General features: G+C 40.1%; 1 protein-coding gene across 1 annotated transcript; it reads right to left on the bottom strand.

The window, feature by feature from the left end:
* Positions 1-7,019: 7,019 nt before the first annotated feature.
* On the bottom strand, positions 7,020-16,107 carry DYNLT3 (dynein light chain Tctex-type 3). Its single transcript, XM_080910927.1, has 5 exons — positions 15,984-16,107; positions 13,914-13,955; positions 10,106-10,229; positions 9,415-9,492; positions 7,020-8,990 (listed from the first exon to the last, which is right to left on the bottom strand). Exons 1-5 carry the CDS (start codon positions 16,011-16,013, stop codon positions 8,914-8,916), a joined length of 351 nt encoding a protein of 116 aa, XP_080767053.1. The 5' UTR covers positions 16,014-16,107; the 3' UTR covers positions 7,020-8,913.
* Positions 16,108-17,520: the final 1,413 nt, after the last annotated feature.

The following is a 17,520-nucleotide window of genomic DNA, read 5'->3' as shown; positions in this document are numbered from 1 at the left end:
ACTGTTACCCTACTGGCGGTGCTGGTTTTGGAGGTTGTGGAAAGTTTAGAAGAAATTAGTTCACAGTGGCCTGTCCTCTGATTCTTGTGGATCACTATAGGTGACTGCTTTGCCTGCTCCTGTGCACAGAGCTTGAACCATCATGATGTTCTAACCTTGTCTGAGGTCCATCTGCAGAGCATAAGATCATGGACAAAAATATCGAAACCATGAGCTAAAATCTTTTCTTGTCCAAGTCCGTATACGATACCCTAAGCATGCATAGCCCCAAATCAGGCCCACTCTAGGACTTTCGGGAGAGTTAGTCATACTACAGACAACAAGGAATTTTATTTGAGACTGATAACTTTCAGAGCTGATGAATACATGCACTATATATTTGAAGGCGTATGAGTTTCCTTATTATTGTGACCTGACAGGATGAATTATAAGGAGAAAAGGTTTGGTTTTGGCTGATGGTTCCAGAGGTTTCAGCCCATCATGGTGAGGGTGTGGCAGAGCAATTCACCTCGTGGTGGTCTGAGAGCAAAGTTAGAGAATATCTGTGTTAGCTAGTGTTCTCTGTTTCCCTCTCTTACCCTATGTGGGACCTCAGAAATGGACCACCATTGCCTACAGTTAGGGTATATCTTTACCCACTTATTCAAATCCTCTCTGGAAATGTACAAGTGTATCTCATGAATCTTGTACACATTCCAATGCAACCAAATTGACAAAACAAATCATCATATGGGGCAGAAGAGGACTTGTGCTCCCTCACATAAAACAAAAATAAAAGTAAATCTTTAAAGAAACCACAACAGCAATTTGTTACTATATAAAGACAAGTTATTTTTATTGTTTTATTTTTTAAAGGATATCTCTTTTTTTTCAGATTTATTTATTTATTATATATAAGTACACTGTAGCTGTCTTCAGACACACCAGAAGAGGGCATCAGATCCCATTACAGATGGTTGTGAGCCACCATGTGGTTGCTGGGAATTGAACTCAGGACCTCTGGAAGAGCAGCCAGTGCTTTTAACCACTCAGCCATCTCTCCAGTCCCAAGTGATTGTTTTTAAAATAGAAAAGAAAACAATTAAGGTGCAAGAGGTCTGACTATTCAATACTTCCACTTCTAAATTATTTTAAAGGAGAATTGATACATGGAAACCAGTCGATTTGTGAAAAGATTTTCATAGGCACACTTTTTGTAAGAGTGGAATATGGGACACTACCTAAATGTTCAAAGTGAATAAGCTATTACTTAAGCTCAACACTGAGACTTTACTCACTAACAGAAAAAAAAATCTGCAAGTAAAGTACTATATTAAAAATGGCGACCTTGGTAGGTGAGATGGCTGTGATCTGAGACCCACATGGTGGAAAAAGGGAACCAACTTCCACAAGTTGTCCACAGACCTTCAAACATGTGCTGTGGCACACGAACCCCTCCCAAAATGTAACATTGTTTTGTTAAAGATTTACTTGTCTCTAATTTCTGTGTGTGGGTGTTTTGCCTGCATGCATGTATGTATGTGCACCATGCCCATGCCTGGAATCCATGGAGGCCGAAAGAAAGAGCTGGATATCTGGACTGGAGTTACGGACTGGAGTTGTGAGCCACCATGTGGTCCTGGGAGCTGAGACAGAACTTCTGGAAGAGCAGTCAGTGCTCTTTATCACTGAGCCATCTCTCCAGCCTCACTTTATTTTTTTTAATGAGCAATTTGCAGTTTAATGTCACATGCAGCTGTAAAAATGATATTTAACATCAATGCAAAACAGTAGCCTGAATCATGCCCAACAAAGTACCAGTTTTGATCCTTTGGAGTAGTTTTAGATGTGGAGGACAGAGAGGAAACAAGATGAAAGCCATTTACTGTTGTAGTAATTGCTCCAACCCAAATAAACCCAAATTAACTCAGTTAATATGAATATAAACTGTGCACCTACATTGGGCAGATCCACCACTATACTACTTTGTTCCCCAGCTATGAGACCCCTTATAACTTGTGGTTTCTCCAGGCCACTCTTTTCAGCTTCATCTTCTTCCACCTCTCTCCCCCCTCTGCACACCCCTCTCCTCCTCCCTCTCTCTCCACCTTCCCTTCCTCTGCCCCATCAATGGCTCTTTTTTTTTTTTTTTTACAAATTAAAATAGGAAGAAGGTTCTGAAGAAGTCTCCAGAGACTAGGCATTCCTTCCTGGAGACGTGAAATCAACATCAAAACACAAACAGCTGCAGGACAGTCTACAACAGATTTTGTTGAACAGTGTTATATTGTTTTACATAAAAATATATTCATGCATTCTATTTAAATTCTTTTAAAAGTTAATGGTCGTTTAACTATTTCAATTGATGTACTATGCTTTTTGCCACAGGTATTATTTATCCCTGATCCTCTGGGTGGACACCCTGGTTTTTGTTTGCTGTTTGCCCTTGAGAGTCTTATGGACCTTAGTTTGATCTGCACTATGTAGCTGGGATAAACTAAGACTTGCAGTCCTAATGCTTCAGCTTGCCTCCTCTGCTAACAACGTCCTTGGTTTTATTTTAATTTTAAAAGTTTCTTTCTAAACACTATTCAACAGAAAAGCCTTATTTGCCTCTTCCATTTCTGAGCTATGCTGTTAGTTCAGTAGCAGCGAGCCAAAGAACAATTCACGAGATAGAAGAACAGACAAAAAAAAATTATTGACAGATGTCATTAAATTACCCCCATTTAAAAACCTACTAATGATTCATAGGACATAATTCTGTTGAAATATCTGATCCCCATTAGCAATGGCGACAACTACAGCAGCTGCACCCAGTATTGCCTTGGCCTTAAGCCCACTCTGTAGCTAACTTCAATCCCAGCCCTTGGCTCATTGACTATTGGTCAAGTAAGTATGACGTGTGACCAGATTACAAAAATCAATGGAGGTGGCTAGGATAGGGCTTGAGGGGGTGGTAGAAGCCTAGAACTTCTAAAAAACTATGAAATTGAGTCAATCTCACAAACGTTAAGAGATCAGCTTAGTTCCCACTTCCTCCCCACACCCATAGTTTCCTATGAACAGAATTATCCATTTCTATAACCTTGATGTTTCTTTATTCCTTTATTTCTGCCATCCTTGGGATGCTTTGTCTCCCTTGACTTTGTATTTGGCTTCCCAGAAACAGCATGAAATGAGATTCTAATACTGGAATTTAATGAGAAAGACCAGTTGCTCCAGACAGTTCTTCACTCTGGAATGGAAAACTATCATTTTCCTATTATTCTTTCATTCTCATCTCCTAACTGGTTCACAAATAAGGCAAGGGTCTGGAGAGGGTGGAGCACACTTGTAAGCACTACACATGATAGACAGGAGCAGGTGGACAGCCTAGGTTATGTAATAAGACCATCAAAATGGAAAACGGGAGGGGAGAAAAGGGAAGGAGGGAGAGCAGAGGGAGAAAGAGAAGGCAGGGAAGGGAAGATGGGTAGGGTGTACATAATAAGAATCCTATTTACTGAGTTGGCTTAAATCAAAGGTCAATACTGAATTTTTGTTTCAGTTTTGTGAGTCTTTTCATATTATAATCAATACTTGTGATTCTTTGTAAAGCTGAAAGTTTAGCCATACCTGAGCCTCCATTCTTTAATAGAAACAGCAGATGGAGCTGAAATGGAACTTCCCTTGGAATAGAGCATGCGCAATCCAGTCTATCACTTATTATTTACCTGTTCCCCATTTTTCTGATCCTTACATTGAGAGCCCATTGACACTTGGCACCATGCGGTGGTAAGAGTTGGAGCAGAAGAATACCCACAGATGTCCACATCTTTCATTTTGAAACCTGTGAGTTTGTTTTTTTTTTTTTTTTTTTTTTGGTTAACAGGAACTATGCAGGTGTGATTAACAATCTTGTGGAGATAATAAAATCCTGAGTGCAGCCAGTGTATTCTCAAGATGATGTAATAGGGAAAGATGAAGAATCAGGCAGAAAGGAAAGAAACCAACAAAACAAAACAAGAAACAAACCAAACTAAGCCCAAAGCCTCAGAAGTCTGAGGTGGGATCTGAAGATGCAGCTCTAATGGCTTTGAAGATACAGGCTGGAAACACTGAAACCACCTTCACAAAATTAAGTTAGCCTCTAGAAACAAAAAAAAAAAAAAAGTCAAAATAAAAATCCTTAGATCTTCCTAAAGGATCAAAATAAAACGTGAGAACAGGTGCTGGAGAAATGGTTCAGACTTTAAAAGCACTGGCTGCTCTTGTAGAATGCAGTTTGATTCCATGCACCTACACGGTAGCTCTTAACTGTCTCTAACCCCAGTTCCAAGGGGTCTGACCCCCTCTTTGGGCCTCCACAGGCGGCACTAGGCATTCAAGAAGTACACAGATATCCTTGTAGGCAAACAGCCTGTACACATGAAATAATAAAACCCCCAAATAGGGTTAGGTAAGGGAACCCAATTCAGGGTGTCCCATCTGGACCCCTGATTAGGCATAGACCACACCCAAATACCAATTTCCAAGCACAAACCAAACACAAAGAGCTCCTTTAATTAAGCAAGACAAGAGACAAGGTGGCCAAATCTGAATTGGGCAGAAACAGCAGGAAAAAACTTTGCAAGTGTGAATTTTCACAAGGAAAAGAGGGAGGTCTGTTAGAATGAGGTAGGACTTGTTGCTAAGTTCTGATTGGGTATTTTAATCAGGGTAGACAAAATGCTATTTTTTGATTGCTGGACCTTGATGTTTGGATAGTTGGACCTTGGTGATCAGCCTCGGGAATGAGTCAGGCATAACGAAGTAGTCACATAAGGGACTAGGCCTTGGCAACTAGCTTTAGGAATGTCCTCTAACTGTAGAGAGCAAGGGAGGGGGAAGGGAGAAAAGGTAAAAGCTGCCAGCTCCCTGTTTGTCAGGCTGGGGCCCTGTTTTGTCAGGCTTGAGCCTTCCAGAGCACTTCACTACATATATATATATAACTTAGTGGTAGAAAGCTTGCCAAGTGAACAACACAAAGACACGGCTCAGTCCTCCATAAAAATAAATACTACATCTTATGAAGGATTGATGTTTAAGAGTCTGGACACTTTCAAGAAAACAAAACGGCAGCCAACAGAGTAGGAGAAGATCTTTACCAACCCCCACATCAGATAGAGGCCTAATATCCACGGTATACAAAACACAAGAAGCTAGACACCAGAGACTCAAACAACCCTATTAAAAAATGGGGTACAGAGCTAAACAAAAAGTTCTCAATTGAGGAGTATCAAATGGCTGAGAAGCATTTAAGGAAGTTCTCAACATCATTAGGCATCAGGGAAATGCAAATCAAAACAACCCTGAGATTCCACCTCATACCAGTCAGATTGGCCAAGATACAAAACTCAGATGACAGCAGATGCTGGCAAGGTTGTGGAGAAAGAGGAACACTTCTCCACTGTTGGTGGGGTTGTAAACTGTTACAACCACTCTGGAAATCAGTCTGGCGATTCCTCAGAAAATTGGACATAGTACTACCTGAAGACCCAGTTATTCCACTTCTGGGCATATACCCCAGAGATGCTCCAACATACAACAAAGACACATGCACCACAATGTTCATAGCAGCCTTATTTATAATAGCCAGAAGCTGGAAAGAACCCAGATGTCCTTCAGTAGATGAATGGATACAAAAATTGTGGTATATTTACACAATGGAGTACTACTCAGCTATCAGAAACAATGACTTAACCAAATTCTTAAGAAAATGGCTGCATCTAGAGAATATCATCCTGAGTGAGATAACCCAGTCACAAAAGAACAGACATAATATGCAGTCACTGATAATTGGATACTAACCCCAGAAAGCTCTGAACACCCCAGAAACAACTCACAGACTGTGTGAAGTTCAAGAAAGAAAAAACCATTATGTTTACTCTTTACACACCAAGAAAACTTGGACTAATTCCAGGTTACATCCTGTTTTACATATACTTTATGCTCATTGTAACTAGTAAGACCTTAATGCACACTATCAAACCTTTGAAAAAAAAAGCCAAGCACTAACAAAAATGTATTTGTATACTTTTATGCAAAAATGCTTAAAATTTTTACATTTATCTTTGTTTTTAAAAATAAAGTTCTTCAATTAAAAAAAACAACACATGGAATATTAAAGATGGAGGAAGGACTAACAGAAGAGGGAAGGAACCAGCAAGTGGGGTGGGGGGGAGCAGAAAGGCATGGGGGCGGTGGGAGCATCAAGACACACACACCAAGTATGACACATATGTAAAACAGTGTCATCATAAAAACCTGCTACTTTGTATGCTAACTTAAAATGTTCACTGTAAAGGGTAGAGAGTGAACTTTACAGAACCAACACTGGCCAAAGATGATTTAGCCACCAACAAATTCCCTGTGGACAGATTGTAGCACAGGAGGCAAGAATCTCAATTCAACTTCAACTTTCCTTTGATATGTGCATTGAAGAGACACTTAACCACCTTCCCCCAAATAGATGACTATTTTCTCAGCTCTTTAAATAACCACTATTAAGAACATGTAACTATTTTTGACTCAAATTTTGAAGACACAACCCAAAAATCATCCTAAGATCACTATAAATTGCAAAGATGAATGCACACAGTGAAAACCCATTCAGAGGCTCATAATTAAGTAACACCCAGCTTGGGAAGAAGAGAAAAGTGCTCTTTCCGAAGAGAAAGTGTAATGCAGTGTTGCCATTTCTGAGTCAGTGTGTTAGGACTTTACAAACACAAAATTACAGCTTTACAAAAACCGCACTTGGTGCTCAAATGTGAAAACTCTTATTTTACTTAAAGCCCCTAATTTAAAAAAAAAAATAAGCAACAACTCCTTTGCAATTTGACAAACAAGACAAATTGCTAAAAAATAATCATTACAAGTTCAAAAATAGTCACAAAACATTTTAAACCAGCTTTAAAGCAAAATGTTTTTATTTATTTATTTGCAAAATGTTTTTAAAGATCATAAAATACATGAACCTGAAGCTGTTGATGATATTGTAATGGTGAAGACTAGATTTGGGTAGCAATATGTGGAGACATAGTTTTGTTGGGTAACTGAGTCTGGCCTCACACTCCTGATGTATTAATTTCTGTAATATATTTATGGGGTTCCCACACGTATTTTCCTCCTCCATCTATCCTGCTCAGGATTTATCCAAGTCAGCATGATCCTGGTTTCCTGAGCACTGAATGATTAAGCAGAGCCGATGTCCAGCACAATGAGACAGTCTTTATTGTACTTGTAACTACACACCGCAGGAAGCAAGCTCACCAGTTATGATTTGATCATTTTCAAATGAGCTTTCGACAACAGTAATCAAAGAATAAGCCTTAACTGCACAGGTAATTTGGTCACTGTTACAATCTCCCGAGGTACAAGAGCCAGCAGCATAAAGTAACATAAAGGTAATGACAAAGAACTCCTGATGTGCCAAAGCTATAGGTCACCTCATTAAACCCTATCTTTGCATTCTTCAAGTTACAGTTATTCAGCAAAATGTCAACCAAGCATGCAGTCCTCATATAAGAATCCTGCCTTGTTGTTACCATTAACACTCAACTTTTCCTTACCCGAAAAATTCAATGAATTGTGACTCCAGTGTTTATGTGGATTTTGTGTCAATGGTAGTATGCAAAATTGATTTCATTTTCAAGGCTAAATGGCAGACTGACTTTGCATTTGGTGGCGAGCTGTGTATCCTAACAGTTATCTTTGATTTTCCTAATAAATTGAACTGTATTTCTTAAGCCCTGAGATATTAGATAACCTGCTAATGATTGTTCATTTTTAATGTGTATTCTATTCCGCTTGTCCTAACTCTATATAAGTATTTTAAATTATTCACACACAGTTGAAACTAATTCAATGATAAAATTTATTACTGTATAGCTAAGACTACTAATAAGGCCTTTAAGTAAGAGTTGCATATTTGATTATTACTTTGTGGGAAGCGACCCTCAAAAACTACATCTATAATTCCATCACCAATTCGTGCTTTCTTTCTAGTTAATTTTCCATGGAGGGCCAGACTCTTTTCCTTTCTTTCCTTTGTTCTCCTTCAAACATAGACACTGGGTTTCCAACTGAACAGCTGCCAAAACAAGCTTGACACATGAAAACCACATTAAGAGTTGTCTGCCCACAGAGAAACATGCAGAGCACACTTTCAGTACATATCTGTCTCTCGTGGAAGGAGTGGATTGTAAGGCAGTTGTCTGAGTCATAAGCCACTGATCATACACTAAAGTAATTTTGCTTGTCTAGGAAATCTGGTCAATCATATTTAATTTCACCTCAAGTGTAAATGTAAGAAACTGATGTTTAAAAAAAAATCAATGGATTTGCCAGTTCTCAGGACAACAAAACTGGTAAGTCATGGCAGCTATGACAACATTAGATGGGGCTGGGGGCATATGTCAAAATCACTTTCCATGAACTACTATATGAAATTCAACAAAGGAAAAAACTTAAACCAGAAAGGTATTGGCTAATTCATGTCATTTTCTCTGCATTGATCCATGTGGTTTTTTTTTTTACACATATTTATCCTGCTATGTTTTCTAGTTATAGATAAGGTTAATATCTAAATAGAGTTCCCTATCTCTGTGGGAACATAATACAAGTGAAAGGCCTATAGAAGATTCTATTTTTAGGTCAGCCATATTTTTGCATTAATTGTTGGCTAACATTTTATGTCCTTAAGTAATGCTGTATAGAGTATGAGACAATCTGCCGACCTGCTCTTAGACTTCTGCTTAGCACATTCATTTCTCTGTTGATAGCTTTGAAGCATATTGCACACTTGCCATCTAGCACACTAATACGGAATTGTTACTCTTTAGAAAGGACACACTCGCAAACTTAAGTTAATGGCTTTAGGCTTTAACCCAACAGTCAGTGCGTTACAGGTTACAGGACAATTGCAACTGCAAAAACATTAACAATGCAGTTCATGGTTCGGTTCTCCCATCTGATGGTACAGGCTCCTGAAAGCATACAAGAAGAGGACTTTGATATATTAGCAAAACCTCACAATTACCAGACACTAATTAACAGCATACACGCACACATGCGCACACACACACACACACACTAATTAACAGCACACACATACATATACACACATACACACACACTAATTAACAGCATACACATACATACACACACACACACACACACACATACTCACTTACTTATAGCTTTTAGTAGTATTTTCTCCAACACACTGTAACTTCCCATTTCATCCCGGGCTGAAATCCCACTTGTGAATAGGTACAAAGCAATTCTATTGATACTGCAAAGCAACTCTATTGATACTATCTTTTCAGACTTTACATAGTGCTATGCAATAACTCCAGCCTGACTTTGCTGGAACTTTGATCCTGGGTAAATTAAATTAAGACCCCTCACCATCAGATGTTGTATCCCAGAAACAGGAGCTGGCTGCATGAAATCCATATGGGCTCCTCTGGACTACTGCACAGGTCACTGCAGAGAAAGACACAGAACAGCAGTTACTAAAATACAGAAGGCGACAAGGTCGAAGTGTTTGCATTAGGACTCTAAAAGCTAGAAAAAAAAGTAACACGAAACGATTCAGCCAATAGACTAAAATAGTCTCCTATGTTGAATACTTACCACCAGCCTGAACTTAACTTCATGGGATTTGGCCATGTCATGGACCATTGCTATCACGGCCAACAATTGCATGGCAGAAAAACTGTGGATCAAACTGTGTGCTCTGTGCCATTAACAGAATGCAGACAGAAATGCAGGGAATACTTCACTTTGTACTTGGTGTGTGGGTCTTCACAGGCCTATGCAGAGGCATGGATAGATGGATGAGTGAAAGGCAGCAATCACTGACTCAGCAGTCAGGGGGAACTGCTGGTACTACTTCAAACTGCTTTACAGAAAGCCCTTCCTTTTTATACACCTTTGGGTAGTATGCTGAAGGGATAAGTCAGAAGTGCATCTTACACTATGAGTGTTCAACTCCAGTGCCTATCATTCAGATAGATACATTCTGAAAAGTCAGAGAAAATGAGGAGAAAGGTATGTAAATTAACGAGGACAGGATAGACACCACATCATCACTTACCAATGTACTTGTAAGCTTTTCCCATTTTGACCAAATGGGCTATGGATTGCTCCACAATGCTTGCAGTCCACTGGTTGATGTTATTCTGGTTGTAATCGTTACCACCCAAGACTCCATCAACACACTAGGAGAGAGAACAGGTCAAGTAAGCCAGATGAACCAAACTGGACATATACATTCAAGATAGCATCTGCTGAGGCATTAACAGAAAATACACATCTAGTAAATGTTGTGCACTGTCTCTAACAGTTTAGGAGTTCTCTAAACATTTCCATGAGTCTTATCTCATTCAATGAAATATTACAGGTCTTATGAAGATAAATTTGCCTCTATGGTAAAGAGCTTAATCTAACAGAGGCACAAATCAAAGAACTCTAATGTTTATAACACAAGAAGGACAAATCACAAACAGTAAGTGATCAAAATGACTGCAAAATGACAAAAAGGAAGATGGCACTAAGTGGCTAGAGTAGCTTTGAAGCACATAGGACTAAAACTGGGGTTTGTGTGCTCAAAACATCATTGAAATCCCATTCATGAAAAATAATTGCTTAGCCTAACAGTCAATACACCTGCCAGTGGAAGTGAATAAAGATATTATATATGAAAAGAAAGTCAAATAATATACCACCGTGCTCACTTGCATCCACTTTTGATACCTAATTAAGAACAATGGCTTTAGTAACCCAGTCCTGGACTTGAAGGCCAGGATCTGTATCTGTCTGCTGTGAAACATTTAGCTAATGACCTACCATCTTTAAGCCACGAGTTCCCAGTCTATGGGAATGAAATCCCGACAGAATGTGTGCTTCTGACATGGGCACAGCCATTTCAAGGACCCCATAGCCTCAGACTCATGGGTAAATCACAAAACTTCCCCAACTCCTGAGTTAAGGCTCAGGAAAAATGTTCAAACCTTCTTCTGGTCCATCTGCAGATGTTGACAGTGTGCAGAAAAGTCCACCACGGCTTTCTCCTCGAGCCAGAAGACTGTTCTCCTACAGAGACTGTTCCTATTGAGATTAGCTAAGGCTGCCTCTTTATTCAGCTGTATATAACAACTCTGTTTCCCTGTCTCTATATAATTGTAAGGAGACAGTTGTCTGAATCCAGCCATTTCAGGGACAACTTCATCTTGCTGGCAGGGTCAAACTGAAACCATGGTCCGAGGCCCAAGAACTAATTCCTTCGTCTTCTTATCACTGAGTTTTTGACCAAAAGTGTAGGAGAATGAGTTGATGGTCTCGATAAGGCCCAGTCTCCAATAGGTGCCTCTTTGCCTAACCCTTAATGTCAAAATATGAATGGATAACCTTGTAGATCACCCGAGCGCCCTCCCTCGTTTTTAAGGCCACTGCAACTGATCCCAGTTTTTCTAGCCATGTGTATGTGTGTTTGTCTTTTCTTCATTCCTTCACTGCCTCAAGCCGAGTGAAGTCCCTAACTAATTACCATCAACCCTGATAGACACTACACACTTCAGAGCTTTAACCAGTTTTATATTCCCCCAGGGCAAAATTCAGGACCTGGGCACACATTCAGTGCTCAAACATTTGTTGTTGAAGCAATACTAATTTAAAGGTACTAAGTCTTGAATTTATGTCATTTAAAATGTAATTCTTTGAGGAAATTTTGGGCATGGGGGAAATTCTATCACTAATAATTAATTGTTACTATAAATTAAATGTCTTCTAGTACTAGTACATGACTGGCTCTAAAAGCTCAGCGGTAAAAGTAAGTTGACAGGGAGAGAGAGCTCATAGCAAGAAATTAAAAGAAGCTGGTGGTGGCGGCACATGTCTTTAGTCCCAGCATGGGCAGAGGCGAGTGGTACTTTGGGACTTCAAGACCAGCCTGGCCTACAGAGCAAATTCCAGAACAGACAGAGCTACATAGAGAAACGTTGTCTTGAAAACAAAAATAAGCAAGCAAACAAAAAACAAGCTAACAACCAAAGCAAATCAAACCAAAACCCAAAGTTAAAGGAATGAGGCTTAGTATGGAATAAAACAGAAATGACTATTCAAAGTATGGAGTTATCTAGGATGGTCCAACGGGTTTTAAAACAGTACTTGTACATTTAAGCCTTTCTAGCTTTTCAGTGGAAATATTTTAGTGGCATAGAAAATTGACTTAGGAAAGAAAGACCAAGGAAACCAGAAACATGTTCTTCAAAGCAACATGTATGAAGCCTGAGATTTCTCCCAAGTGTCATCTTTCATGTCAAGAACTGAAGTTCAGTTGGTATCAAGCTATTCTCAGTTAAAGGGCTTATATAGATAACCATATTCTTAAAAATATTTCAGACATGTCTAAAACTCCTATGACAGGTGAAAATTTAGTTCCCCACTAGCTCTCCCCACCTCTTCTCAAGCAAGAGGTCTCATTAGATTTAACATATTTACAGTGACAGAAACACATTTCCTACACATACCCTACACACCCTATACACACCCTACACACACACACACACACACACACACACACACACACACGCAGATCTTTAATATGTGTATGGGAAATGGAGTAGGTTACCTGGCTGGTGAGTGGTTAGCATTGCTCTACCTTACCCAGCTGAGAAAACCACATTCCCAAGCATCCTGAAATTGTTCTACCTTACCCAGCTGAGAAAACCACATTCCCAAGCATCCTGAATTTGGGTTTTCAATTTTCCTTCCATCCTTACCCAGACCAAAGAGACACATTATCCTGTTTCTCTCTACTGACTCAAACTTTCCCTTGTGTGCATCCAAGGCCAGTATTGGAAGTTCTGAACCGAACAAGGGTCAGTATAACATGATACAGTCATCGACCTAGTTTTAATCAGTCAAGTGATGGTGTTGCCTTTTCATAAGGTTCTAAACTTGGGTAAGAAAAATATATTAAAGAGGCTCTTCCAAAGACCTAGCATCTTTTCTTTCATGACTACTAACCACTAACTACTAATGTCTCTTGACATTCTATTTTGAAAAATAAGATGATCACGATCTCTCCCTTCTAATTGCTCTTCGTTGTGCTCTGACATTGTGAAGGCACTGGTCACATTTGTATTTCATTTTAATTCAATCTTCATAAATACACAGCTATAGAATATAGTCTGGGTATTGTAAGTAATTAAATATTATAGTAAGAATTCTTCAACTATTAAAATACAGCATTTTCTCCCTGTTGCCTAGCCCTCTGGGAGGTTGGGATGATACCTCTATTTATACAGGGCAGTCCAGCTGAGCTGGAGATGAGACTTAGAGAAAACAGTCAGGCAAGTCAAAAACTGTCTCTGCGGAAACTGATGGCGCGCGCGCACACACACACACACACACACACACTCGATTCTCAGAAAGTGGAACCCGTCCTGCCCAGACAGAATTCAAGTCAGGGCTTGCTAGGATACAGACTCCAAGTGCCACACCTGCAGTTGAAGCCAGCCTCCTGAGCCAGCTCAGGTGTTTTTGTTTTTGTTTTTTTTAACCTAGGATTTGCCAGAGTTAATGGTGATTCTTTAGAGTACTCTTAAAGTACCCCACCCACAGTGTAGTCTAAATTGGTAACACTAGAATCAATAAGGGCCCTCAGTGTCTTATCTTTCTGTAAACTTGAAATAGACCTTCGGTGGGTCTTTCAGAAGCAAGTCCAACTGAACCTCCCTGCTTGTACTGCATACACACACCTACAAAGAGGAAATAAATATTTTAAATCTTGGTATTTTATCATTAACATTTCTAGCTTTGGCCTGAAAAATCAAAAACTGGACCTGAGATTTTTTTCCATCCACATGACAAGCTTTGAGATCACAGCAAATATAACTCACCTCTTTGACTATATTATGTGCTTCATCAGCATTGAAGCCAACCTAAAAAGAAAACACACAACAAAAATGCTTACAGCATAGGCAATATTCAGGATGCCCTCATCTGGCCTAAGAAAGCCATAGTGACAGAAGACAACAGTGCTAGGAGCATCTGGTCTACTGAGGACCTTGATCCTACTCCCTGTTGATTTGGAGCCATTAAAATTGGGCGGGACCTAGGCAAACACCATTTTGGAAAGTACTTTTACAATAGCGAGTGTAATGAATATTCTACATAATCACTGCATTGTTAGGCTTAAGAAATTAGCCATTCGGTAGCTATAAAAGATGTCTGTTGTGAGCTATCAGTATACAGCCCATAAGAAGAGTATGCTCAACTGTTATTTCCAATTTTATTTTGAACTGAAGTGAGACAAACCATTACTTTCCCAAATAAAAGATTATGGCATACTGTCATTAGAAATTAATGCTATTTTAATTATATAAATTGGTATTTCATTTTTTTGGAGTAACTTGTTAGAATGTTAGGTTAACAGCAATTTCCAATAGCATCTAAGTGTCCTCTAGTGCCTAACTAGGTTATGTGGTAAGATTGAAATACAAGCCAAGAGGCTTTAGGTAATACAAAAATGACTTCCATAGAGATACTTTGTGCGCATTGGGAAAGGAGCACTTCTGTGTTTTAAAAAACCACTTTGCAGCTTCAAACTACTCGAAATAAGTAAATTCTGGAGTTGTGCTTTAAGTATAGATTTCCAAATTAGTAATTCTATCAATTGTTCTGTACAATTTCCCACCATTCCCCTAAAAAAAGGAATAAAAATCTAAAACAGTTGAAGACATTATGAAAAGAGGTCTCATATTTTGGTCCTACGATAAAATATCATTTACTTCAAAATCATATCCAAAAACTGGCCTAAGAAATAAAGGATGTACATTTCAATATAGTTTGGAAAGTCAGCTAATAGTATGGATGTATCTCTCTCTTCTGGTGCTATGAACTCGGGGCTTCTCATGTGCAAGCACATTAGGAAATTTTCTCTACTCCTTTTTTATTTGAAATTACATGTATTTAGGAACTAGTGCAAAATAGATCCCCTTGCACCTTTGCTAGGAGGTAAGTCTGAGGGAGAACCCTGTAATTGGGTGGGGGCAAGTCCTTATTTCTAACATTAGTATAATTTACCACTGACCTACATACACGTATGCATGCCCTCTGCAGCACAGAATCTCGTACAGAAACTCATACCCTAATAGTTGCCATTGGGCCAGAAGTCCCTTGCAAGGATGATGACACATTTTGCCTCCAGATCTCCTCTTTTCCTGTATAACTCACCAGTGGCTATAACTGGGAGAGAAAAATAATCTGTGTATTCTGTCCTTGCAAACTCTTACAGGCTGTGCGGCAATTCAGCATGCCTCATCCTCCAAGTCCTTGAAACAAGGGCTTAAGTATGAAGCCAGAGACCTGGGTTCAAATGAAACATCTGTTATTCCTAGAAGTTTTAACTTGGGGCCTATCACTTGGTCGCCATGAAAAGTCAGAATTACCGTCGGTAACAGGAAAATAACCGACATCATGGAGTTCTGGTGAGGCTTAGGGAAACCTGAGTCAGTAAACAAGGGCTCTTAATCCATAAAGCACTTCCTCTGGGCGTTCCTGGGGAGAATTCCCAGGACTAGAGCCACCTTGCAGCACCAGTTCAAGGAGACCCAAATGGGTGGAAGAATCAGAGAGAAGACCGGTTTCCCAGGCCCTGATCGCAAACGGGCGGGGCTCGCCAACGCCTGCCCATGCACCCTAGCTTAGGCCTTCTGTGCACCCACCCGGCCCTCGCAGACTCCCGACGGCTGCCCCCAAGCGCTTTCGGTCACTCAGGCCAGCGCGACGACCAGCCCACCCTAAGGATCTCGGGGGCGGGGGGAGGGGCGGGGAGAGGAAAACGCCTAAGAGCAAGAAGGAACCCGGCGGCGCGGAGCAGACCCAAGCTAAAGAGACCACCCGGCAGTGTCCCCATAGGCCAGTCAGATAGGGCGGAGGGGCTCTTCCTGGCGCCAGAGAGGCGGTACCTCGTCGCAGGGCCGGTGGTACCCGTCCATGTTGACTTTAGTAGTCCGGGGTGGGGGCGGAGCGAACCTCTGCACCAGCTCCTCAATAGCGCACTGGCCTCTGGGGAGGCCCCGCCTCCGCGCAGGACCCTGGGCTTTTTTGTAGGCCCCGCCCTTTTGACGGAAACAGGCAGGGACCCGGTGAGGGCGGGGTTAAAGGACTGGGAGAAGGAGGGGCTCTGGTTGAGTTGAACCCTTTAGCTGGGCTAAAGGGACCTGCTAGGTCTACTAGAGTGCTCTTCAGACCAGGCTGGTCCTCCGAAAATGAGAGGAGCACGTTAAGAGTTCAAAGAGCTTCCATGGGGATTAGTTAGGCTAACCTTTTGTCAGCCAGTCTAGGTTTAGCACAAGTGGTTTAGGGCTCCCTGCTGTGGTCATGTGCACAGTTATCCAGCAAATGAGGGCAGTAGCTGAGCTAAACTTTGATGTATTTCTCCCTGTACTAGTTACTGACTCTGAAAACTATAAACCCCACAGATTCAGTTTTTACATATGATAAACAAACAAACAAAAAAAACCCCTCTATTTTGTGACTTCTTATAAGGATCAAATAAGATACTGTACACACAACTGCTAAAGGCTCTCTCTCCCTTTCTCCCTCCTTCCCTCCCTCCTTCCCTCCCTCTCTCTCTGTCTCTCTGTCTCTCTGTGTGTGTGTATGTGTGTGAGAGACACACAGATATATATATGTATATGTATGTATATTATATATATATATATATATATATATATATATATATAGAGAGAGAGAGAGAGAGAGAGAGAGAGAGAGAGAGACTGAGACTTTTGAGAAAAAGTCCCACACCTAATCAAAAAGTTATTTGCAATGGACTCCTTCTGGAAAAGGGGAAAGCAGTTTTCCTCAGCAGACTGTAACTGGGTATCTCAAGCAGACTCTAGGACAGGCCCCAAGCCAAGGAATAGTTTACCAATAAAAAAGGCATTCTGTGTTTATTTGTGTGCTTTTTAGATTTGTTTTGTTTTCTTATTGGTGTTAATTTTTTAGTTTGTTTATTTTGATTTTTCTTTCTTTTTTTGGTTGTTAGTATTGTGAGAACAATAGAAAAGAGATAAAGAGAGACACAGAGACAGAAAGGGACACAGAGACAGAGAGAGACACAGAGACACAGAGAGTCACAAAGACAGAGCATGGCGCTTAGTAAGTAGAGCAGTGGGAAAGAGCTGAGGGAACTTGGAGAAAGGGAGTCTGATCAAAATATACTATATGGAAAGACAATTAATAAAAATTTTAAAATTTGTTTGAATAAGATATTCAAAATGAAGCAGAGAAGTGTAAAATTTAGAAGTAAGTAGAGGGACAAACAATACCATGGGCATGCTTAGTATACACAATTGGATTTCATAAAGAAAATGAGAGAGACTGCACAAAAGCAGTATAGTAAAGTTCTTCAAAAATTAGTAGAAGAATTTTATTAATCAGATTCTTCATAAGAGGTTGATGCAATCTCTCAGAATATAATAGTTAAGAAGATTTCCT

Source organism: Micromys minutus, assembly GCF_963924665.1.
Source record: "Micromys minutus genome assembly, chromosome: X".
Classification (NCBI taxonomy): Eukaryota; Metazoa; Chordata; class Mammalia; order Rodentia; family Muridae; genus Micromys; species Micromys minutus.
Note: the sequence above shows the minus strand (reverse complement) of the source record. Positions and strands in the feature narration are given on the sequence as shown.

Bases quoted from the DNA above. Each gene is read 5' to 3' on its own strand.
- DYNLT3 (XM_080910927.1), bottom strand. From the start codon at position 16,013: ATGGACGGGTACCACCGGCCCTGCGACGAG. The intron at 10,230-13,913 runs GTGAGTTATATT...TCTCTCTCCTAG, and splicing joins CACATAATATAGTCAAAGAG to TGTGTTGATGGAGTCTTGGG. The intron at 8,991-9,414 runs GTGAGGGGTCTT...GTATGCTTTCAG, and splicing joins CTGGGATACAACATCTGATG to GAGCCTGTACCATCAGATGG.